The sequence below is a fragment of the Cyanistes caeruleus genome, chromosome Z, assembly GCF_971803275.1.
Source record: "Cyanistes caeruleus chromosome Z, bCyaCae1.hap1.1, whole genome shotgun sequence".
NCBI classification, from domain to species: Eukaryota; Metazoa; Chordata; class Aves; order Passeriformes; family Paridae; genus Cyanistes; species Cyanistes caeruleus.
The window spans coordinates 49,416,055-49,441,334 of NC_141732.1; the positions used below are offsets into that span (position 1 = coordinate 49,416,055).

Genomic DNA, 25,280 nt, shown 5'->3' on the forward strand with positions numbered 1-25,280 from the left:
ATCAAATGTTACAACTTCCAACTGGGAAACACATGCTGCTTTCAGTGTACCTGAGTAGTCCATTTGGTGTGTGTCTTCTGGATCCTGCAGCTGTCCTGCACTACCTGAAGAAATACCATGCTGTGGTTGGGGATGGACTGGATGAAGAATTTACACTGGGGGAGTCTTGACAGAAGGAGGAAAGCTGTAGGCTTTCATGGACACTTGACACATCACCAGAATTTAGGGGACATTAATAGGCTATTACTTTATGTTAATTAAATTTTTGTGTTACTTGTAGGGTTTTTCTGGTTTATTTTCTTGGTAAGAATTATTGTAACTTCCAATGAGAATCTGTTCTTTTTGTGTTTGCCTGTAAGTAGCCCAGGAAGAACTAACACTTTAGCTTACTGTCTGGTTAATTCAAGATCTGATTTTGCCTAGTGTAATTTAATGTGATACTTGGTCTGAACGTGGCACTGTATTTCTGTGTTTGGCTTTTTTTTTTTCTGATGGCAAGAGCAAACTCTCTAGAATGCATGTATAAGTCAGTTGGTAATTAGTTAATATTATACTGGTGATGAAGTAAGGAAGTTAAATTGCCACAACCTTGAGACAATGCTTTTCTGTTAATGAAAATAATGAATATAAAGTGGTTTCCAGAAGAGATGGAAGCTGGTCTTTCACAGAGAGAACAAGCTGTGCTCTGGACAAAAGTCACTGCTTTAATCTTCTATTGCAGCCACATTTAACTCTAGATAATGTTGACTTCTAAAGGTCTCTTCTGTTACTGCAGTTAGTACTGCTGACGGATCAGAAAATATAGAGACTTTGAAGTTCTGAAGTAAAAACAACTTTATCAAAAACAGCATTATTGGAATTACTGCAGCAAGATCTTCTTTTAAAGGAAATTAACCAGTTAAGAAAAATAACTTGAATTGCTTTTCACTATAAAATAGAACCTTGTGGTGCTAAATGTGCAGCAACTGCTGTCACATTCTTAATGAATGAGTGACCAGCTTTATAGTCAAGAGCATATTTAACCTGAGGAGGACAGGAGAAGAAGGTTAAAACCTAAGATACTCATTTTAATGACCCGTTATTATTTTTTTTATTATTTTTATTTTTATAGGGAAAGCTGGCCTTTATTAGCTATAGGGAAATTGTTTTTAATATGAGGTAAACCTGTTCTGTTCCCCAGCTTGGGGTCATCTCTGGAAAGTATTATTATCACCAGTGGCAAGATAATGTGTCTTTAATGAGATTTAGGATTGTCGATTACATTGTAGTTGATAAGCATTCTGGAACACTGTCAAAGTATCCCTCCAGGGAAGATGTAATTTGATTTTGTCTGGATAGTGTATATTAAGTGCATAGTGAACCATAATTAGGGTTTTTTCCAGGTAGCTTTAGATACCTATTGGAAGCAGTAAGTATCAAGCATCTTTAACCAATATGAAATGGCTTAGTAAAGTCCAGGACAACACAATGTGCTTTTCCTCTCAGCTGTCTATATTTTACTTTAATGGGAAGCAGAATCCACTTTGTCTGTTTCTTATTGATTCAAGACTGCCTCTTAGTTGTAACTGAAGCTTGACTTTCACTATGTCTTTGTGTTTGATCCATCCTGATATGTCTAAGTTATATGTAACTAAAAGCTGTCGAGTTCTGCCTCATCAGTCACATCACAAACACAGACGTATGGGAATGAAGGTGAGAAGGTTAGATGAGACTGCTAAATAGACCTACCCTTGTGAGACAAGAGGCATGATACTCCACCTCCCAGAAGAACTCTGTTTTCTGATGTTTTTTAAATGGATCTTCCAACCATGTTTTTCTTCCCTATTCACATAACTTTTATTTTATTTGGTAGGTTATGTTGACTCAAGTGAGGTCAAAGAGTATCTTGGCTTCTTATCTACCCTATCTCTTGAAGTGATAACGTTTTGTTATCAGCAAACTGTCTAGTGATCCTTTGGCTAAACTGAGTGGAAGATTCTGTGAGTGTTACCCAGTCATGGAAAGTTAAACTTGATGAGAGAGAGCCAGTTCTGAACTATAATAGATAACTCACTGGCTGGGAAATGCTTCCTTGCGAAATTGGGAAAGACCAAGCTTCTTGGTTTGAGTTGCAGTGTGGCTAGTGACTTTCAAGTTGTTCATGCCTTGACTGCCTACAAGCATGTTAAGAAAGTAAACACTTGTTTGTGCTGCTTTACCTTCAGTTAGTGTCTGAAAGTACTCTCTGTGTCTCTGAAATTACATTGTGTCTGTCTCTTTTACCAAATGAAAAATTATAACTGAATAATCTTTATTTGAAAGCCAACAGAAATTTACTAAAAGTTTATTGTTAAGCTCTGTGGCTGAGAGTAGGAAAGTCTTTATCAGATTGGTCTTTCATTAGCAGTGGTATCTCATCCATGTTTGTGTCCAGTGTCCTGGAAAACACAGCTGTTCCTAGTAGTTGCTGGTGATGGTGTTGGAATGATTAGGACTAGAAAGATGTAGCAGAACTCTTGCTAACTTTATAAACATAATAAATAGCATCCTCAAATTCTTTTTGATTTCAGTGGGGTTTTCTGCAGTTTCATTGGAATGACTGAATGATGGTACAAGATTTTACAAAAACTAATGAGCTTGGCACAAAACTCTTGCCATACTTACAGGCTTGTCTGCTGCAACAAGAATTAATTTGATTGAATAATCTTTCTTATGGCTAGGGAGGACAAACTTAGCGTTTTCCCTTGTGTAGTAATTGTTTAGAGAAGAATGCTTACGTATTCTTTCTGTCTTCTCAGGCTCCTTAGCTGCCTTCTCAAATCTCAAATTCTTCTCAAATCTCTCTTCCTACAATTGGAAAAGGATGATCTGTCCAGGCAAGGTGGTTGTTTGTATTTGCGTTTCAGTTTGGGATTGCTTGGCAATCAGTTTTGTGTAATGAAGTTGACCAAGAATAGAGTTATATGCAATTTTTGTAGAGATTTTATATAAGGAGTGCACTTTGCAACTGTGCAAATGTACTGAACGTTGAACTCTTGGTTGAGTATGCGGTTTCTTTGTTCTCTTGCATTTTGGTTTGTTTTTTTCTGGTACCACTTTCAAACAAATAGAAACTACATGACGCTCCTTGGGTCTTGGGGATGACCAAGGAAGTCTGTGTGAGACAGAGGGGAAAGGTGATCATCTAGCAAGATCAAAGCTTTATTGCAGCAGTGAAGTTCTATGCTACTGCCCTGTTCTTCTGCCTCTTAGAAATGCTTTCTGTGCTGAAACAACTGCAGATTGAATAACAAGAAGGTGCCACTGTAAACAGTAAGAAAAGGTGTCTTGGTGTTTAGCCAGCTTTTAACTGCAGCTGTACGGCTTTCTTGTGCGACATGTTGGACATGAATCTGAACATAAAGTAGTCATAATGCTTTCCTTGGTGAGCGTGTAACTGAACCTGCTGATTTCCATTTTTCAGTCATGAGGGAGAGGTGCCATTTAAAATAGTAGGAGCTTGTCCAGTTGTTCACATCAGGTGAGAGAGATGTCAGTTTATTAAAATGTGACTTCCTGGTGACCCATCTTTACAAGTAGGTTCAGAAAAAACCTTCATCTTGAGGCTGGCTCTGGTATGCAACCAGGCTGACTGACAATGTCTGACTGCAATTCCTTTGGTTGTGGTTTGTTCTTGGTCCTGCCCTGGTTTATACAATATGGCTGTCTAAGAATTGTCTGGCTGGAGGCAGAGTAGGAATTGTCCACTTTCTATAACATGTTGATTAGCTGCTCTTAGTTACAGCAGTTGCTTCCATTGCAAATGTCCTTTTTTTGTAGAGAATAGAGAGTAGATTTTTTTTTAAGACTGAATTTTCTTGTATCTTCTGGAAATTTTTGGGTGACCAGCAGCATCCAAAGGCCATTGCTCTCCATACTGTAATGGAGAAAGCTTTGTTCTTGCAGTTACTGACATCTAATTTTTGAGCAAGATGACACTGAAATTTGTTTTAATTTCTAATTGTTCTTCAGCACTTTAGTTACCCTAACTTCTAGAAAAAGTGAGTTTTACCTTACCAGTTCTTCATTTATTCTTGGTGTGCGGTTGTTTTTCTGGGTTTCTTGTATTTGGTGTCTTGTTTTGTTTTTGTGGTCTGTTTTTAGCATTTTTTTTTTGTTTGTTTTTTTTTTTTTTTTTTTTTTTTTTTGTTAAAGCATGACTCCCAGTCATGTCTTGAATGCAGCATGTTCTATTTAGATGAGAGTGAATGAGTAAGTCTAGATTATCAAGTCCAATCTTTGGCTTCTGACTACTGAAGCTCTTCATCGGCAGTGGAAAACACAGCTTCTTCCAAGCAACCACCATTGCCTGTCCACTCAGATCTCTGGAAAAAACCACTGGTATTTTAGGCAAATAATCTTGAGAATTTTTTAAAAGTAGATGAGTTATGTTTATAGTTCAAACTAATAAATCTGAAGTAATATGTAACCAGAAAAATATGTGCATTTTTTCTTTTGGAGAAATAAATTTCACTTTTTACTTTTCACGTGAAAATTGGTTGTACTGTGTAGAGCAGAACTTGTGCATTTCCATTCCATTCTTGCAGCCTCCAGGCTATTTCTGTCTCTGGCAAGGGGAAATAATTTTCCTGTTTTGTAACGGCTTCATCATCTCTTTCCCCTTTGAACTGGGTGTTATTCATGTGTTTCTGTTCCTAGGCTATTAATTGTTAATACCAAGATCTGGTGTCGAAGTGCCAAATAAGGCATGTGTGGCTGACAGAGATGAAGAGCTGGAGGTACCTTTTCCTTCCTGTGCTCCCCCAGGTTATTGCTTTGCCAAGACAACATTGAAATGATGTTTCTCTCCTATGTTTGAGGGGTTTTTGACAGTAAACATAAGATGTAGTTTAACTTCCATGTTACTTTCTGCTGGCTTGTAGGGTAGAGTGTTCTTTTCTGTGAGAAATTGCTATAAGTGTAATGAAGCAGTAGCTAAAAAGTTAGGATTTTTAAGCACTTCATAATGCAGAGTATTGTCAGTCCTACGGAAATATAAGGAAGTGAAAAGCATCTTATATTTTTGAGATGAAGTCTAAATTTTATTTGGCTCATCAAAGTGCTAATTCTTTACATCATTCACATTATGAATTAGCTGAAGATAACGTGACAAATTAGCTTTTGGGTCCTGCTGTCATGCTGGGTGTTTTTGTTTCTTAACATACGGGAAAATATGCAGTTCTGAGTTAAATGGGCAGTCGCATGTTTTCTCATACAACTGCCCATTTAAGCGACAGTTCTGTCCTTATGTGACACTGTCATCCAATTGTTAATATGCAGGAAAGGTTTCCATAACAGATTATGTGTTGTAATTCAAGTTCTCAGAACTAGTTTTCTTTTTTAGTTCGTGCAGGTACTGTCTGTAGTTTGTAGATGTGTGTGGCTTTGTTACCTTACTTCTCTTAACTGCAGATGAATCAAACCCCATTTTCATAGCTGAATGTATTTATTTTGGTCTGAGTGGTCTAACAGGCAAAACTTTCATAATTTAAGACCAGTGAATTGCTCTGGCTTTCATCTCCATAATTCTTTTTTTTGTGAAGTAGTGATATCTGATATTTGATGCTTCAGAGTGTAGCCCACAAAAGTCAGATTCGTTAACTGATGTGCAACAAGCTAATAATTGCATTAGAGAGACATTGATTATTTATTTATTTCAGACTTGCACAAGCCTGGATGCTCAGTGGCATTCCACAAGTCAAGCATGCCCTTCCAGACTTCTCATGCCTTTATTTGTACACAGAGTTCAGTGTTAGCAACCTCCCAAGTACAGTCCCTCTATTTTGTTTAGTTAGGGATTTCTATACAAGTTACACAATCACAGGGATGGGTCTTCACCTGAGCAAGGGCCTTTTTGACTCGTACATCTAGGAGTTTCACTAATTGTGTTGCTGTTCTTTGTTATTTTCCACCTTCTGTTAGCAGTTCTCAGCTCAGTCAAGTCAACTAAGGAGAGAGATAGCATGCTGTTGTTTGGTATCCTTGAGTAAGATTCTAAGGAGCTTTCATGCTGCTATAATGTTTGGTAAATTTTAAATGCACAGTGATTTTAAGTTATCACTTCTGTGGACCTGGAATGTAAAATTTTTAGCCACCGGTTTCTTTGAATGATTTTTAATGGCTTAGCCTGCCTAAGACTAAGGAGAAACAAATATTCTCAAAATTTCATAACAGAAAATGGGGGGAAAAAGTGCATATATTTATATTCTATTCCATTTGATAATAAAAGTGTGTGGTGACTGCTGACTTAGAGAAGCTGTTTGGAAACTGGTATCCTTGTTGAAATGAAGACCGTATGGAAGGTCTTTCTTCTGAGCTGTTTCAGTTCATATTATAAGCACTGTAGGTCTGTTTCTTCTTACACCTCACCCATTGTCTCCCATGGTTGCATGTTTTTCCTGTGTTCAGTATTACGAAGGGAAAAGAGGTTTAATGCATACTCCCACATGCGAAGTATATACTAGTGTTATTTTGGCTGAGTCTGCCAACTTTTAGCCAACATAATTCATGTCATGTTTATACTTTTGAGAAAATGCTTTTGGTGGGGCTTTTTTTCCTTTGCCCAATCAGAATGGACTTTGAATTGTGGCTGGTGTATCTAGATACTATTGGATTTAGTTTACTGAAGTGATGTTGTTTTCATTGGGGCGAATTTAGATGCTTCGTACCCTACTTGTTATGATAATTGTCATAAATGTGAATTTTAAGGGAATTCTTTGCACTGATCAAATTGGGCTGCTTCACTTGGAAAAGGGCAGTGTTTAAACACTTAGCTTGATAAAATGTTTAATGAAGTTAAAACAGCAGTTCAAGAGTCACATGATATAGTCTGAAATTTCCTTAGAGTTGATTTATGATAAATATGGAAGAAAGTGGAGTTCACATTTGATGCTAGAATCTCTAATAAGCAAGCATAATAATAATAAGTTGTTTCTTCTTTCTTGCAGTGCATTAGAACAAAAGTGTAGGTACTGATAGATGTCCTGTATTAGTTGAAGGACCTCTCTTCATGCTGATTTTGTGAGGCTTGAGAAGTAAAGTGTCTGCTGTGAACATTTCTGCTCTCACTGCTAGAGTGCAGGAGCTCTTCTGTTTTTCTTCATTAGTATACTGTGTCCATTTATTTCTCTGTCTGACTTTGACTTTCTTTGCCTCAAAAACATTAGTATCTCTAAGTTATGTAAACTTAGTCATTTTAAGCCTGCTTGCATCTTGAAAATGATACATAATAAAGATTTAAAGAAATAATACAATTATCAAACAACAAAAAATAAAGACTGTGCAATTCAAGAAACATAATTTTGAGACAGCTTTATTTTACTAAATTTTGTGCTGATGATTTTCTGAAATCTGTGGGAAAAGTCTGAGTCATGCCATCTAGTGGCAGTTTTACGTCTATTTATGTGATTTTAATTCTTGGATGGATGTGTACTCTAGAAGAAGTGCACTAAAAATCTGTGTATTGCAGCATTAACTAGCATTGTACTGAGCAAGATAGTTATTAAATTGTTTCTCTTGGTACTAGCTTACGTGTTCATATTCTGCATTTTCTGAGTAGAATATGAAAAAAGGCTTTGTGGTCCTTTTTGTGGCTTTAACTATCGTTTATATTTCTTGAAGATTTCTGCTCTGTGCATGTCCTGTGGACAGGACACTGTTATAACAAGGACATTCTGGAGTGGGAACCTGCCCTTTGGGACTTGCTGCAGGACAGATCTGGATCAGGTGAAGGAAATGAATGAAGGATTGCATCCACCTCAGTCTCTTCAGCCATGTAGATGATGGAAATGGTGTTCTGTGCTGAAGTGTGGAGGTCACACTGCAGTCTTGAAGGAACTAGCTGTGGCCAATGCCTGGCATTGCTCTTCAGTGGTGCTAAGTAAAAACACTTTCTTTGCTGTAGGCTAAAATGAACCAAGTACCTCAGGAAACTGTTGTGACATCTCAGCTGTGTCAGCTGCAATCTGCAGTGCTGGAATAAGCACTTGAAAATAGAAACTTTACTAGCCTTTAATTGAATGTACAAGAATGTGTCTGACTATACTTTTGGTGTCCTTCTGTACTCTGAAGAATAGACAAACTTTTTCAATCACTTGATTATATTTTTTTGTATTGACATATAGTATATACGTATGTATATACATTTGAATCTTAAATACGGCCTTAGGCCTTTAAGATGCTGTGTATTTTATGTAACAGTTCCATCAATCTTTTTGTTGAACAGGCTTAATTTACAAGTAGATTTTACCAGACTACTGGAAAAAAAAGTGAATATGTTCTGAGTACTTTTTAAATAATTTGTTTCGTGGTAGGAATGTGATCATTCCTAGACCTTGATCGGGACGGAGCTATTCTAGTTACCCCTGTTGCAGTCCCTTTCTTTACTTCTTAGGATGGTGTCACGTTTTTGTTGTAATGGGCATGGGATGGAGTAGAAAAGGGCCAGGCTTCTCTTCTACTGCCTCCAGCATTTTTCTGAGAGTCTGTGGGATCAACTGCAGACTCATGTAAGTCTTTGGAAATGGGATCAAGATACCAATTTGAATATTTTCTAATACCCATTTTGCATGCAGTGGGAGTAGGAAGACACAGGAAACTTCAGAAAGAACTTTCAGATTGGGTTTTTGATTTTTTGTTGTTTGGTTAGTTTATTTCTTTTAGCATAGAAGCTGTCTTCAGTGATGTTGTTTTTAGCACCTTTTAGGAGTCCCTTGAAAGGCTGTGACTATTCCTTATGTCTTGGTGTTTGGGGAAAAACACTAAGGTTGTACTTCATCATTTTAAATGTTTGGACAGCCATTTGACTGGTGTGAATGACAGGATTCAAAATTCAGAAGCTACCAGGCAGAGGAAGCATTTACCTAGACAGAATGCAAATTCTTTTCCTGTTTCTTTGTGTAAGTAAGTGCTGCTTTTGTATGAAGGTTTGAAAGAGCCTGCAAAAGGTTCACATCACAGATATTTATTCATGTGAACTTCCAGTCATTACTGTTCTTTATTAAGTACCTGACAATTAAAAGTACCTTGACTTTTGTTTTCTTAGGAGAGATGAAATGTACTGAAAAAGCTGTAAGTGTGTTCTGCTTGTTTATTCTGCCTAATTTCTTCTCTTGTCTCCAGAAGTGTCTCAAGGAGGCAATTAGTCTTTAGAGAAGGTGCTTATTAGAAGACTGGTGACATCTGTTAGTGTCTGGGGTGAGACGTGGATAACAGAATTTCTGTTGAGGATGTTCCTGTGGGTTTCTGTTCAGCTTTTTGAAACTCCAGTTCTCCTCAGATCAGGAGGATCATTTAATTGGCTTTTTCCATGTTCTTTTAAGTTCCCTCTGTACTTGGCACTGGTGAGACCACCCTTGAAATTCTGTATTCTGTATTGGTTTAGTCCCCTCATTCCAGGACAGACAGTGAGGTGCTGCGGCGTGTCCAAAGGAGGACAATGGAACTGATGAAGGGTCTGGAGCACAAATCCAGTGAGGAGGGGCTGATGGAGCTGAGGGTATTTAGGATGGAAAAAAGGAGACTCTGGAGAGATCTTATAACTCTCTACAGCTAACTGAAAAGGGTTGTACAGAAGTGGAGGTTAGTCTCCAGGCGTCTTCCTGGCATGTGTTAAAAGTCTGTTCCATCAAGCTTCCAGTTTTTCTTATGGAAAGAGTAGAAATCACGGTTACAAAGTAGAAAATAGTTTCGGTTTGAAGAGTGAGTAAGGTAGCAGTCATGAGCTCAGAGGAGAGATGAGTTTGATGACGTAACAAAAGCTTTCAAAATTTTGAGTGTCAAGGAAAGATCAAGTACAAATTGGTTCTTTACTGTTTTTGAATAAATAAAGCTGGAGATTGTTAAACAAAGGTAGCTGGAGCCAGGCTCAAGTGGAAAGTCTTATTTTGCATGAAATGGGTATCAGGCTCATGAAATTCCTTACTAATGTTATAAGTCATTAATAAAACAAAGTCTGCATGGTATTAAGGAAATCAGGCTTGTATTTAGAACAGAGATCTACTGAAAATCATAAGATGGCCAAACTATTTTGGTCTGAAATTCCCAGAGTTGCCAGAGGCTGGAAAGTATGAGGTAGAGAGTTATATGTGAGGGAGGGCTGTTTGCCCATTTGTCCTTGATACACACTTCTGGAGCCCAGTTTTGAAAGCTGGATACAGAAATAAATGATTTTTGAGCTGAGCCGTTCTCCTCATTTTTACATTTGTGCATTTCTTCCTTTATTTCAATTTGAAATTTGAACCTAGGTTGAAAGAGCTTTGGTTCTAGGTGGGAAGAAAAAACTTCTATATTTCTGGACTAAGCTATTCACATAACTGCTCACACATGTGAGCTGGCTGCATGTGTGCACTATCTGTCATGTCTTGTATGTGCCCTGGCCAACCTGCATGTCAGGTACATGAACACAGCACCTTTTGTTTCATGTATAGATACACTGCTCAGCTAGTTTGTCCTGAATACATCACATGTGCTGCACAAACTCCTGAGGCGTAAGTCTGCATTGTCTTCTGTGATATACATGGTGGAAGTTTAGAATCTAAAAAGGAAAATATCTCTGGTTTAATTTAGCTGTAGTCTGATGTAGTAGGTCCGTGGGAAATCTCTCTACAAATGATTTGCAGTGAAAGCTTAGCAAACAGTCAGTAGACTGTGAATATTCTGGTAATTACTGTCTGTTGCAGAAGTAAGTGCTATCAGGTAATGGTAAATTTCTGTTATGTTACAAAACATATATGCATTTAATAGAAACTTTTTCTTTTCTTCTGCAGGAAAACTTCGAAGATGCCTATGAAAACATCCCTGTGTAAGTAGAATTTTTTAAAATGTGTCTTTGTTAAAACTCCTTATACAAAGCTGGAATACTGTGTGGACTCCACACAGCATAATTTTATATACACTGATTATATTCATGTTTTTCACAACAGTTAAAGTCCTCAAGAGTTGAGAAATGGAAGTGTAATTAGGTTGATACATGTGATGAAATATTTGTCAACAAATGTGAAAATTGTAAAGAATTAAAAATAGAAATCTAGTAACTTAGTTACATACTGACAGCTCTAGACATTTTTGTGTGCTGAAAAAATAGTCACAACATTATTAGGAAAACTTTGGATCATACATTATGCAAAACCATCTAAGCAAGATTTTCAAATGGAAATTGCTATGTCTTATAATGTATGGCTGCATACTTTCCCCTAATGAAGTGAAATAGTCACTTCTCTGGTACAAGATCTCATGCCGAAGCAACACCTTTCTTAAACTGTGATGAAAACACATTATGCTGTTCATAAGTGGTTTTAGTTTTTCTCTAGAATTTTATTTAATTTTTGTGCCATGAAGCACATGAGAAGGGGACTTCTGCTGATATCCTCAGATTGCTAAAACACTTCTAGACCCAGCAGTAGGTTAACTTCATGGCCAAAACATCCATAGTCTTGGCAAACTGTATTTTGCAGGTTTGCCAGACCCTCTGCAGATTTTCCAGACCTAGAGTAGTAAGGTCTGATCTGTGTAGAGCTGAGAAAAATTAAACATTGTTTCCTGACACTCAGAAGGAAACCTGATACGTTCAAGCTGAGAATTCTACATGTTAATGGTTGCTTATTCTTCCTTTGACTGCCAAAGGGTTTGTGTATGATTAGGTAACATTTCTTTGGCCACTGTTTTCCCCTGGGACAGGGACAAGAGTAACTTTGAAATACTGTATGAGAATATTTACCCAATATTCATTCCTTCTATGAGAAAGTGGTTTTGTTGTTTTCTGTTGATGTCTGAGCTGGGTATGGTTGTTTATTTTTGGCATGCAGAGCCTTGATTTGTTCTTCCTGAGTGTCTTCTTCTGTGTTCATAGCTGTCTCACATACACTTTTTATAATAGAAGTTAGGATGTCCGTTTATTCTGGTTGGTATTACCTCCATCTGCAATAAGCATTATATAGAAGATGATAGAATATTAATGGGACAAAACATTGTGTCGTTACTTAACATCACATTGAACATACTGAATGTTTATATTCTTGTGTATCTGGGCAGGATTCTTCCCTGGATTAGACTCTACTTTCTCAAATTCTTTTGACTATACGGCTATTAAAAAAAAAATGTGCCTAAGGAACTGAAAAAGATCTTGGAATGTTTTGTGAAGGTCTTCAATCTTATCTTTCTTGAAATGCTTTGATCGTAGTTTTCAAATGATGTTAGTAGATTCCCTGAGGGGAAAACCTTTTGTAAATCCAGTGCCATACTAGTTGTTCCTGAGCTTTATCTATGAATACAAAATCAATTGTAGTTTTTTCATTACTATATTGAAACAATAACTGGCCAGTGGTTTAAGCTTCTGGGAAGCTGTCTCTATTTTTTTGATTTTGGTATTGGTAACTTTCACTTTCATTATTTTTCTGTGGCAGTATTTCATTCTCCTTTATTTTGGATAGGAAGGTGGGATTGTTAGAGCTCTGTGATGATATGCCTGGCATTGGTTTGAGTGCATTGTTGTAGTTAGTTATATCCAATTGAATTATCTGAAATGCACCTTTTTTATAGGGAATTGTGTCAACAAATACTCATGTTTACTTTTGAGATCAGTTTTGGTTCCAGTTCTGTCAGATTGACGTGTTAAGTTTACAGAATTGGGAAAGAATGTGTAACAAGAAGATCTTCATAGTATTTCATACACCACTGCAATTCTTAGTGTGAAATATGTGCAGGGTAAAATGGCTCTGTATTTTGCACCAGTAGATGCTAGTGAGTGGTTCTGCTAATCCAACTTGACTTTAATTTGCTTTATTCTTTAAATATTAATGCTTACCTATAGATACCAGACTGTGCAGGTTAGATGTTGAAAGGACAATGAGTTACCTTAGTGTGGTAAAATCCTTCCCTAAATCTCATGTGCTGCTCATATCTGAGGACAGGCCCAGGAGGAAGTCAGTCTTTGCTCCAGTGATTTAAATGTATTAGATTCTCTGTCTAGACTCTTTTGTCATCTTCTACTCATAGTAGCTATTGTAGATATAAGCAGCAATGCCAAAGCATGTAATGATCAAAAAATACTTGCTTTGTAGAAACATGAAGAAACCTTTAAACAGAGTTATTTACTGTAAATTTTGTTCACTGTTTTTTTGCTAAAGCTGAAGAAAGGCTTTTACAGTAGGTCACTCTGCCATTTTACTTAAAGCAAGCACTAGCATTTAATGTCTTCTCTGCCAGTAAAAGAAACTGAGTTTTCAAAGTACTGGTATGATAGTAACACTAGTTACACCATTTTGAATTTTCCAAAGATTGAATAGGTGGAATACATGTCAAAGTAAATTCACCATTACTTGTTTCTGTTAACTCAGAACTAGTTTGATTAGCATATTCTGTTGTAAAAGGAACTGAATAACTGGAGACAAACTGTGATTTCTTTTGTGGAAATTGAAAACTCTGCCAAGAAGTTTTGTGGTGGTAGGCTGTTTTTTACCATTTTTCCAATGGAGCATCTGCTTCCAAGTTTTGGGCTTAGCGGATGTGTTTGACAAAGTTACCTAATACCTGCCAAGCATCTACAGGTTCAAAAACATAAGTAGATGGAACATACTTGTGTGTGGTCTATTCTTTTATTCAGTTGTTAAAAATGCCTCATCAATACTTAAATCTTACTGTGGAAAAACTTAAACTTTACTTCTAGCCTTACCGAACAAGATAATTTTCTACGTTGAATTTTTTTTAATGTATTTCTACTACCTTAATTTTTACTCAAATTGTTCTGAAAATCTCTTCGTAGAATGCAAATATTCACGTTTTTTGTTGCCAGAGTGTAATTTTCTAAATTATGTTGTCTTGGGCTTTATAACTTGATTGAAAGTAGTTTGAGTTTTCAACAGTTTTTAACCATCACTGTATTATGCTTGGCATGTAATGACCTTGCCACTGCTATTTTGATTTCTGTATGTATTTTATCCTCCTGAAGTTCTCAATTTGTTTAGAACATGTATGAAATATTAATTCTGTTTGTATTTCTGTCCATCTCATTTTACTTACTTTACTTTCCTTAAAATGTTAGCTGTATATGAAAGGAGTAAGTAGCCATCAAGTTATGTTTGTCTGTGCAATCCTCCTTAGATTGCAAGGCAAAGATAGTGCCTTTATTTACTACCCCAATATCAGAGGCTTATGCAAATGAATAGCAGCATTTAGCACTGTATTATGATAGCTGTGTGGGCATTTTTATAGATGTTTTGTAGTTGAGATTGGGAAGAAACACAGTAGTCTCACTGCTGCAGGCAGCTCATATGCAGAGGAAGTCTTCATGTTGTGCTGTTTATATAGAAATTTCAGATGCCAGACCCTGAGTTATGTCATCAGTAGAAAGCTAGTGAGATGTCACTTAAACACATTTAAAACATGAATTATTGAAAAAGTGGGAGCTTGCATTCTGTAAGCAGAGCAGACAGATGATTTTTGATCAAGAATGGAACTTTTGGTATTTTTTGTCTTTATCAATTTCAGCAAAAAGAGACATGCTTCACTGATTCTCTTTCACATTTTTTTTGCCTACCCAAAGCTGTATACTGTTAATCCTTGATCCTACCAAAGCAGCTCTGTGTGGTATTACTGGGGTGATAGATTAAGGGCCAGAAGTGTTTAAGGAAGTTAGAGCAGGTTAGCCTTGTAATCTTAGATGTGTAGTTAAGATTTCAGTTACACCTGCACCTGTGTTTTGTCAGTGAATGAAACTGAACAGTTAAGGAAATGGCTTTAAATTAAAATTTTAATTTAGGGAGCCAACAACTTCTGGAAACTTACTGTCTTCGTAAGTTTAAACTCATATTCTGACATTGTCTTGAGATGATGAGAAGCCGCAGTGGCAATTGAAATCCTCCAAATTTTATTTTCTTATGTTTGACCCTCAAGGTTAGTAGAAAAAAATTCCATTAAAGGCATTTTTTTGTGTCTAGAAGATAATATTCTCACAGCTGCAGAAATATAAAAATATGACACACTATAGTGAGTTTCAAGATTTGAAACGACAGTAATGACCAGTAGCCTTATCTCTCTAATCTTTCCCCAACTCAAACAGTTCTAAGATTATAAATTTCTAATCTTGGTGATGTTTTCATTGGGCAATAATTATGTCATTCCTAACACATATTTGTTTATTGCCACAACACTTTTTGCCTGTGCTGTAAGATTTCTCTGTGTTTGGATTTCAGTAGAATACTTCAGGCTGCACTGTGGTGTTGTTTGTATTGGTATCTTCTGTTCAGTTTGATATTTGCATTTCCACTTGTGTTCATACCTCCTTTGAAAGTGAGGAGAGGAGGTAGACAAAAACCCAAAATCAGTTTCAGAGACATTGTACATGAAGTGCCCAAAACTGCATGTTTTCCACACCCTGTTAGTCTTTTTGCAAGCCTTTGCTGAAAGGCTGGTGCACAGGAAGATACCACAGCATGTTTTTCTCTTATCCTCTGTTCACCAAAAGAAATTTGTCTTAATTGGGCCTAAATATTTCTTTACTGCTCTGTGGCAGTAAATCAACACTATAGCTTTAAAATCACATCATATTTTTGGGGTGGGGCTTTCTGGAGACTTCTGGAGTTTATTTAAGTATCATGTTGGAATCTTGATGTTAGGGTGGAATGCATGATCACATCTGTGTCTTCTTTCTTTAAATGTCTTTCTGGAAAGTAATGTTTGTCTGGTGTTTTAATAAAGACTACATAACACTATTTCTAGCCCTGCAGCTCAAGAATTGCCTTGTCTGAATAACTTCTGAGACTTGGAAAGTGATGTAGACTTTTGGATTGGTGGTACTGACATTAAGACATAAGTCTTAATATTTAGATAAAAAAATGGAAAGATGAGTTCTAAGTCATTGATGAAGAAAAAGTGTAAATTGGTTAGATGCTGAGAAGTAGGATTGTTTTTAAGGAAAACAGACTGAAATCCAGATTTGCCTGTTTGATTATTTTAAGCCATTAAACAAACAAACAAAAATCCTGGTTTTCAGTAGTGTTGTTTTGGTTGTTTGATTTAGTTGTGTCATGTCCCTCCCTCTGCTTCCTTAATGATTAAATGCTGTCACAGGAGTATTTTGAGAATCAATCTGAGTGGAAGTTGTAATGAGTGTGTATTAGTTCATTTTCCTTAAGTCAATCCAGGGAAAATCTTTTGAGCATGGGTTGATATTTGCAGACAGAAAGCTTCCTTTTGTCATCTTTGTGGAAATGTTCTCCTGACTCACAGCTTTTTCTAGAAAATAGTTTCTCAGCCATCAAGTGTGTACTGTCTGGAACTTGTGTTAAAAACAGAGCACTGTATGTTTATATGGGTGACAGGGCAGCCTTAACTGAAAGTTTTCTATTCTTCATATATAGGCAAGGTCACAGAAATCCTGGCGTTTTTACTTTCCCTGTTTCTAATATTGTCAGTATATTAACTGACAATATGCATAAACACTGTTTCAAATGACATGGTGGAGAACTTGGATATATATATCTCTGAGCTTCTTGGTCTTTAACACTACTGGGTCGAGTTTCCTGGAAAAGGTAGATTGTCCAGATTTTAAAGGTGCTGTTGTCTATAAATTACAGGGGTCAATCTCACCTCTTTGAAAAGTTTACAAGATTTAGAAAACCTTTTTTACCTGCTCATAGCCCTTGGTTCCTACAGGTGTTGTAGGAAATACTGTGCAATTCTTTCCATACAAATAAGAATGTTTTAACAAAAGTAAATGGTTTAAATAAATTGGTTTGAAGTATTACTGCTGATACTACTTAGCCTGTGCCTGAAATAAGTAAATTCAGACCTGAGGTTTCCTGCATTTTGCTTTAAGAGATTTGTTTGAGACATTTTTGTGAGTAAATCTCAATTCATAACAGTAAACATTGCTAGAAATAGGTACTATTAGTCCAGTTGGTACAGCTTTAAAGAATACCTTTTGAAGATAATAGTAGAGGACATAGTTTAATTTTCTGCTGCTTAGGTCCCATGTACTGAGCTTTTATCATATCTCATCTAGAGAGATTAGACCAAAGGAATGAAACTATGTTGTAGCTGATTTGCTTTTGACTCTGCTTTCTTCTAATGCAGTTGATATTCATGAAGAGAACTGTTTATTAACAGCTCTCTGTGTTAGTGATTTGTTTGGTCATGGAACTCTAGCTAAAAATGTGGATTTCTGGGGGAAAATATGTCAAAGGGTTAATTTTAAAAAAATGATGTTTGAGTACCATTAAATAAAGAAAATCAAACATGAGCTAGTTATTTTTCTTCAGTGTTACTTGCTATCAGCTCTCATATATTTGATCTAGTTTTCCTGCAGTTGCTCTAACATACTTTACTGCAGTTTCATTAGCATATCTGTCTGACTTTAATTGTGGCTTCTTTTTTTTTATATATTCAGGAAATACTAAGGTGACTCCTTTTTTGTCTTTAAATATAAATTACTTTGCATTTTGCATGTCTCCATTTTCCCCTTACAGTTGGGAGTGATGGATTAGAATTAGGCTGCAGCACAGATTGGGAGAATCTCCCAGCATCCTCTTCCTGCAGAGGCATCAGCTTCCAGCACTGACTGTAGCTGCTGCCACTCTCACTGACATTTCTTTTGAATTCGGCTATGGAGAGTGCCTCTGTTGCCAGCTGCTGGCATGGAAACTTTTATTCTTTTTGCTTGATAACTCATTAATGGAATCTCATGGATATTGAGAAATAAAACAGAATCACTTTTCTCTTTATGCTTTTCTTTATCTTTTTGCTTTTTTTTTGTGTGTGCGCACGGTGGAAAAAGAGTGAAAGAAGCAGCACTTATTTTTACACAAGGACTATATTTACATACCTGAAGTTAACTGAATTAATCCTGTAAGTATATTATCTCTGCCTAATAGTCCTTGAAATCATGAATGTGGTAGTAAGATTTATTGGATTTTGTCTATGAAAATTTGCTTCAGAATGTATGTCAAACTACAACATTTTTTTTTCCCTACAGATTTCCTTGAAGGTAAAGGAAAAATTATATGTTCACAATGGTATTATGAAATAGTTGTTTCTCCTTTGCACTTTGCAGTGGTGAACAATGCTTTTAGAGAGCAGAAGCTTCTCTGCTGATGTCAGTGCTTAATCAGCTCAGATACTGTAGGTTGTAGGACACTGCAAGGTGTCCTGTATTTTGGGATGCCACTCTTTAAAATGTGGTAATTTAAGGACAGTATCAGACTTAGTCTATAAATGGAAAAAGTAGCTCTATTTCTTCTGCTCCTGGTGGCTGCGTTGATTTAACCATTTGAGGTTATGTAATTTTTTACTTACACATAAATAATTTATTTCATGGGATGCAGTGCAGTGCTTTCAAAGTATTAAATGTTAAGTATAATGCACTGTGGTGTTAGAGACTTTAGTTTTTTCAGAATGCCTCCAGCATAGGCTGTAAGTTCTCTATGTAATAAATTCAAGTAAATTGGTTTGAAGTTTAGGAGGAGTGTCTTGCTAGGATCATGGTGTCCTAATTGTCTCTTTGGATCTGGGCCAATATTTGTGTGACGCAGTGTTAGTCCCATAAACATCTGGCCTGATCTGGTGTCCTACTTGCAGCTCAATTTATTTATTTTTTTTTTCCATAGCAAGATCAGTGAAATTTTTATTCATCTCATGTAAAACTGCCAGTGAGCTGTCATTATTATTCATATATGCTAGCTCTTCAAGGAGGTTCTTTCTCTATTTTCTTGTCAGCATGCCTTATTTAGACCTATTTTCAAGCAGAAATGTTGAAGAGATCAAAATTATGTATTTTTTATGGTGAACATCTATTTGTTTGTATCTACATGCTGTATATTGAATTTTGGCAGTACCGCTCTCTGCCATATTCAGGTGATCAATTTTGTACACTGTATTTATTGTTTGTGTTGACCTCAGCTTGATTATTTGATACAAACTATTAGTCTAATAAAGAGTATTCAAGCATAGTAAATTCTTAGTTTATGCAATGGTCTCATGTTAAAACTTTTATCTAAAAATACTGTCTAACCAATAAGTTCCGTTAAATAAATCTGATAGCCCTTTATACTGCTATGCATTCTCATTAGTGTTGAACAGAGCAGTGTGAGATTTTTCTTCTACTGCAAACCAATACTGACACTTTATTTTTCTGCCTTCTCAGTCAGACTGTGGTCAATTCTAAATGCCTGTGATCTGACTGTTTTGCTGCCAATTTTTAAGCTTTCATATATATTGTGACCAATTCATGCTGGAATGGCTTGATATGCTTACATAGGATTATTTTGTAATCATTTTAGGGATCAGATGAACTGTGTATGGTTATTCAGGTGGGTAAATAGTAACCTAAGGAGTTGGCATGTCTTGCTTTCACACTATGGGTCCTTATGGGAAATTTGTGTCTCCCTTTCTGTCCATGTGCAGTGCAATCTGCTGTTGAACTTAAGAACTTGGTGTCAGATAAAGCTGCTCATGTTACTCAGATGATAAAAACACCTGATTTGAAACAAATTGATTATTGGCTTACTGAATCTTAATAATGATCAGTTAAAAATGGAAACATTTGGCTATGCTGATATTTCTTTTTAAAAATACAAATAAGATAATAAAGTGGCTAGAAATGTAGCCTGTCTTATTTTCAGAACAGTAGGCTCTGTTGGCAATGGTGGGTTGATGGTGAGCCAGCAAGATGAGCTTCCTCTTGGCAGTGTATATCCTGTGGCACCTGAGATTCAAGCAGATGGTCAACTTCGCCTAGATTTTCTTCCTTTGTGCTTATTCTGTTGCTTTGTTGCATCTGTAGAGTAATCTGTGCAGATACACAGATCAGTATTCAGATGCTGCATTTATAATAGATAGGTAGATAAGTAAAATCTATGTTTTAAGAAAGACAGACCACTAGGGAAGCTCCTTATCTTGTCATCCTTCTCTGCCCCCTCAGTCATTGAAATATTTGGAAGCTAACCTCTTGATCACTTTCTTGTAGTCAATTGTTAGATTCCCATGAGGCAGCACTGTGGGTGCTGGGCTTCTTTCTGACCAGAAGGCAATCCAGTGGTGCTTGCCCTCTTAAGCTGGAGATTGCAAACAAACTTTAAGTGCAGAATGTAAAGCAAATAAACATAATTCGTCTCCTGACATGATGATCTGACATTTAAGTTTCAAGATCAGATGAGACTTCTGAGAAGCAATTTTTGTTTCTATAGAAAGTTTTTGTTTGTTTGATGGTCTTTTAATGCATTTAATTTGTAAGACAGCATTACAAATATTTCTGCTGCTGTGAGCAGTAATAACTCCTAAAACAGGACACTGTCACCTGTAGGTAAATCTGTTTAGTTTAGAGGAGCTAAGACTGTAACTTCTAGCTCTAAAAAGAAAGAGAGGGCAAACACTTGTCCTAAAATACTAGCAGGTTTCCCCTACCCCCATCTTGTGGTCTGTCCTTGCCCTTGCCTTGTTGTTACATTACATGTAACATTACACCTGTTAATGTATACCAGTGGATCGATTAAAATCGTCTCTTAGTGAAATTCCGGTAGTCTATGAAAAGCTATCAGCTTGACCTTTTCTGACAATGCTAAGGTATAGATAAAAACTGTAAAGTCATTCTCAGCTCATTTTGGTGCATATTATTTTAATAAAAATTGGTTTTCAATAGGAGCAGCTACCTCCTTTTTTCTCCCTCATTTACCTCTAGAGCTCCGACTCCTTTTCCACAGCTGTTCCTTTTGAAAAATTGTTTTCAGTGCTTTCTCTTTACCTATACAAATGCGTAATATCAGCTAGCTATTGTTTCTTTTTGCTCTGCATAATCTTTTCTGCCACAGCTGTAAGGTGAGGGAGAAGAAATAACTTAGCAAATCCTAAGCCAACAATGAAACAAAGCCCTCATTGCTATTAAAGGAAAGGAAAATGCTGTAGTAATGAGTTGGCTTGATCATTCAAAGGATTGTATAGGCAGATCCAATGGTATTGCAGCAATGATCCAGAAATTCACGGATACAGATTTACAGCTAGCTACACTCAGGTAGTGCTGAGAAAGAAGGTGCAGCAACACTGATTCTGTTTCTACCATGGTGTTTGCATCATGTGCTATTATTACCAGCTCTCTGGGTAGATAGGTGTCTCCAAAAATTCAAATGGAAGCTCGTACCAGGGAAGGGCTTGGGTAAGAACAATGCTGTTTGTCTCTCTCTGCTATAGAATAAGATTTCAAATACCGTGTAAGGAAGTCCTAAGGGAGGAATAAGTGAAAATAAGTGTTTTATGCTGATGGTTTTGCCTGAATACCAAGCTATATAATTTAACGTAATTTAAACTAAATGACCATTTAGGGGGTATTCATCAGTTGTGTGTTTTCTGGTGGGGTTTTTTTAAATTACTTTTGTTTCTTTCTTTCTTTTCAAAAAGTGCCTGACGTTGAGTGCATTTTATTATTGTGAGCTTTTAAAGTAATTTCTGCCTTTTTGCAAATTTGGCTAACACAGTTCTGTGTAGTGTCGCTGCCAGTTGGATTTTTTTAAGTGAATGTTCAGCATACAGACTATTGTATGCATTGGTGAAGTTCTGAAACAGTGAAGACAGTAAGCCTTCAAAGGAATAAGTAATTTGTGCCTTGCATTGGCAAGAATTTTTTTTTCAGTGCTTACCCTAAATAATTTATTTACCTAAAATTCATGCATCTCATAAAAAGGGGTGTGTGCATCATAAATGCAGAATTTGGTGGGGAGGTATGACTAGTGGATTTAATACGTGGGTAAGATAAGATATTGTTTACTATACTGACCAGGTGGCTGAAGTTTTCAAACTTTTGTATTAATGGTAATAGCCTAGGATAGAAAATGCTTGATATAAATTGCAAATATGCCTAGTGGTATGCCTTGAAGTATTTTTTGTGTGGCATTTAGCCATTTTTCTATTGTATGCTTATATGTGGTGTTGAAGACTGAGTTTTAGATTAAACAATAAAAGAGTTTACAACAATTTTTCTGTTTTCATTAAAAAAAGTACTGATCACATGATCTTATATTTCCCCAGGATCACTTTAAATTAACACAAAAGGTTTAAGCATATTTTTGTTCATAAACTGGAAGCAATTGGCTACTTAAAAATACTGTGATTCCTTTAATGTCAGGGGTGTAATATGCTTTAATATCTTAGCATGAAGAAATGTTCAACTGTGAAACAGGTTACTCAATTTGATTCTGCATTTATGAGTTATTCTCTGGGTTAGAGATATGCATAGCCTGCCTATAGGTAAAAAAATAAAATTCAGCTTCATGAGGCTTGCCTGATGGTCCTTCAGAGGCTGAGTCCTGTACCTTTCCAACAAGATACTGAAAAACATGTGCCAGCACTAGCATAGACTGGGACTGTGTGTGTGTGCAGTTTCTTGCATGTGTCAGTAGTCCCTCAGAACAACGCACGGTGATGAGAATTAGTTTCAGACTTGATACAGGAATTGTTCCTGAAGGTCGTGCATTTCTGCATATTTGTACCTTGTGTTTGTTTAAAACCAAATCATTCAGAAGTCTCTCACTTGTGAGATTTAAGACTAATCCCTTGTATTAGAGAATCCAACACAACCAAAAAGCTATTTCCATTTACTTTTTTGAACATTTCCTGTGTGTCAGTAAATTTATTACCTTCAGCCATCCTTCATGAAATGATCTAGAACATAAAATGCAGATCTAACAGAATATCTCAGTAGGATAAGTTACTTCATTTCTTTGATGCTCTTGGCGGGCATTTGCCATGAGAACTAGTGCAACCCACTGCTCTGTGGTAGGTAGGTAGTACTCCTACAAGTATCTCACCTTCTGTTTGATGCTTTGTATTGCAACTTTATGTCTGTGGAAATAACTAAGAGAAGTGATAGCAGATAATATTGTCCCTTAAGAAGCGATTGAAACTAAATTTTGGTAAAGCACTAGACAGGAAACCAGAGTATTACTGTTAGCTCGTATATGAGTGATAGATGAGAGGGATAAGATGCAAAAGTCATTGTTTTTTCAAATTACAGACTTAATGGTGAAGAGTCCAATGCTTTCAAAATACGCAGGAAGTTATTTGAAGAAATAACTCCAGATAGCAGAAGTAATATCTGAGTTTTCTGTATGATTGCTCAGATACAAAGAGTGCATATGGATGTATGCTAGTCTGAAGGTGAAAGTAGTTCCTGTTGGACATTTCAGATCTTTGTGGTTGCTAGCTGTGCATGTGCAGCCTTAAAATAGATATTTCAAGTACGAAACATGTTCATGAAGAGATAAGCAATCCTGCAAGCTTTTCAGACATAGGAGACTGTCCTCTATTTGAAGGAACATTAAATAGGTACTAAGAACCATACTTCACTGGTGTTTCCTTAAGTAAACATGATAGAGATGTTTCCTGTTACCCACAGAGACAGATTTTGCATTTTCTGCTTAAAGGTTGTTGAAAGAATATGACACCTTATAGGGACAAGGTGTTGAACCGCAAGAGGAATTGACACATGTTGGTGGAAGATAAAATAGTTGAAGAAAATAAGAGATATGGGGTTTGTACTAGTATTTTACAGAGCTAGGCAGAAAGAAAGTGTCTCTGCCATAGTAAAGGATGACTCTTTCCACTTCACTGAGACCGAAGTAGCAGTAGACTATGACAGGACTTCCAGTGTTTGAATATTTGAGGACTGACAGAAATCAGCAACAAAGAACCTGTTTGCTTGCCTGCTCCTTAACAATTTCCTTTTTCTTAGTGTATGATTTTTAAACATTGCAAAATTAAGGATATTAGTATTCTTGTGCTAGTGACATACTTCTAATCTGAAGCTAGTTTAAAATTGAAACACAGCAAAAAGAAGGATGTCCGGAACAGTCTTTTGCTACAGTAATGCGAGATGTCTGGGTAAATTGAATCTAAAATGTGAGTGGTAATGTGGTAGTGACAGTTTTTCAGATGTTTTGGACATTTCCTTTATAGTAAAACCAGTCAAGAGGACATCAAGTGCGTTTTGGCAATGTAAAGGTATGTAAGACATGAACCTGAAGTGATGATTTAATATCTCCATGACCTGTAAACTGTGACTTTTGATAATGTAGTTTTAGTACGGCTTTTGATGTTGGCTGGGAGAAAGTTTTCTAAGGAGACAGTGAGTTTCAGCCCTCACTGGGCTGGATTTGAATTTATTTTATGCTAAGCATGTGTGGAAGCACACAGCACACAGGATGACATTTGTGGAAGAAGCATAGTGTGGTCTGCACATAGTGCCCTTGGTGACATGGAGGGAAGAGGAATCCTATCAAGTAAAAAAGCTTTAAAATGACCACTGTTCTTGGACATTCCAAGGAATCAGTAAAGTTGAAGTAGAGCAGTATACAACAATACCCAGAGGCTTCTAGCGAAGAAAATGGAACTATGGAATAGATTTTGAGGATCAACTGTTATTTTCCATTAAGAAGTCACGTTGTGACTGTTTAAGACTGACAACAAGATAGTTACTCTTTTTGATATGGTAGAACATAAACAGCTCAATATTGAGTTTTCTTGCACCAATTCATTTCCACAAAGGGAAAGATCTACTTCAGAAAGTATATAAACATTCTGTATAGTGACAGTATCAGATTTTGACAGCATACTATGACTATTTGGCTTAACAATCTTCCCGCAGAAGACAAGAACCAACTGCGAGCAATCAGTTTTAAGGCTGTTTTGCCATTATTAGTTTGGCAGTAAATACTCTAGCAGATACTTGCATAAATGTTGCTCAAGAAGAGTGCGGCATATGGTAGCTTCTTGCTGCCTTACCTGTTGATACTGTAGTCCCGTACGAGGTGATTTTTATTTAAGTTTATGGAAGTGTCTCTAAAAATACTTCTAATTAAGCTTCTGTAAATGTTAAGGGTCATTTGTTTGCTAAAGTATTAATGTTCTGGGAAAATGTTCTCTTAATTGTAATGCATCTTGTTTTCTTGATACTTCTACTCAAAACAGCATTCTCTCCATATCCCCTGCATTTTTTAGAGAACCTTATTTTTACTCCTTTAGTTTGTGGCAGATTTCCATCTTAATATGATTATCTTAAAACTTTTATTGCTAGTTTCACCTTTTTGTGGTCTTTATTACTTAAAATTTTGCTTTATTCCCACTAATAATTACAAATATTTTCAGTAGTTGTAGTAAGACTTCCATTGATAAGAACAGCTTAAAAATAAACATAAAAACCACTTTGCTGGCAATTCCATGTTCTTTATCAGATAAGGCTGTGTTGTAAAAAGAGACAACAAAATGTTTTAGAAGTTTAAAAACTA

The 25,280-nt window shown here is 36.4% G+C and overlaps 1 protein-coding gene across 5 annotated transcripts in view; it reads left to right on the forward strand.

Annotated features, from left to right (window-relative positions):
- The window catches only part of TTC39B (tetratricopeptide repeat domain 39B), a 73,029-nt gene that overhangs the window by 14,099 nt on the left and 33,650 nt on the right, over window positions 1-25,280 (forward strand). For 4 of the 5 annotated variants that reach the window (XM_086869244.1, XM_086869246.1, XM_086869247.1 and 1 more), the window contains one exon: window positions 10,785-10,819. In XM_086869244.1, the coding sequence (XP_086725370.1) occupies window positions 10,785-10,819 (35 nt within the window). Of the gene's footprint in view, window positions 1-10,784; window positions 10,820-17,647; window positions 17,860-25,280 lie in introns of those variants that run through there. The other variant, XM_023943634.2, reaches the window with a different exon arrangement.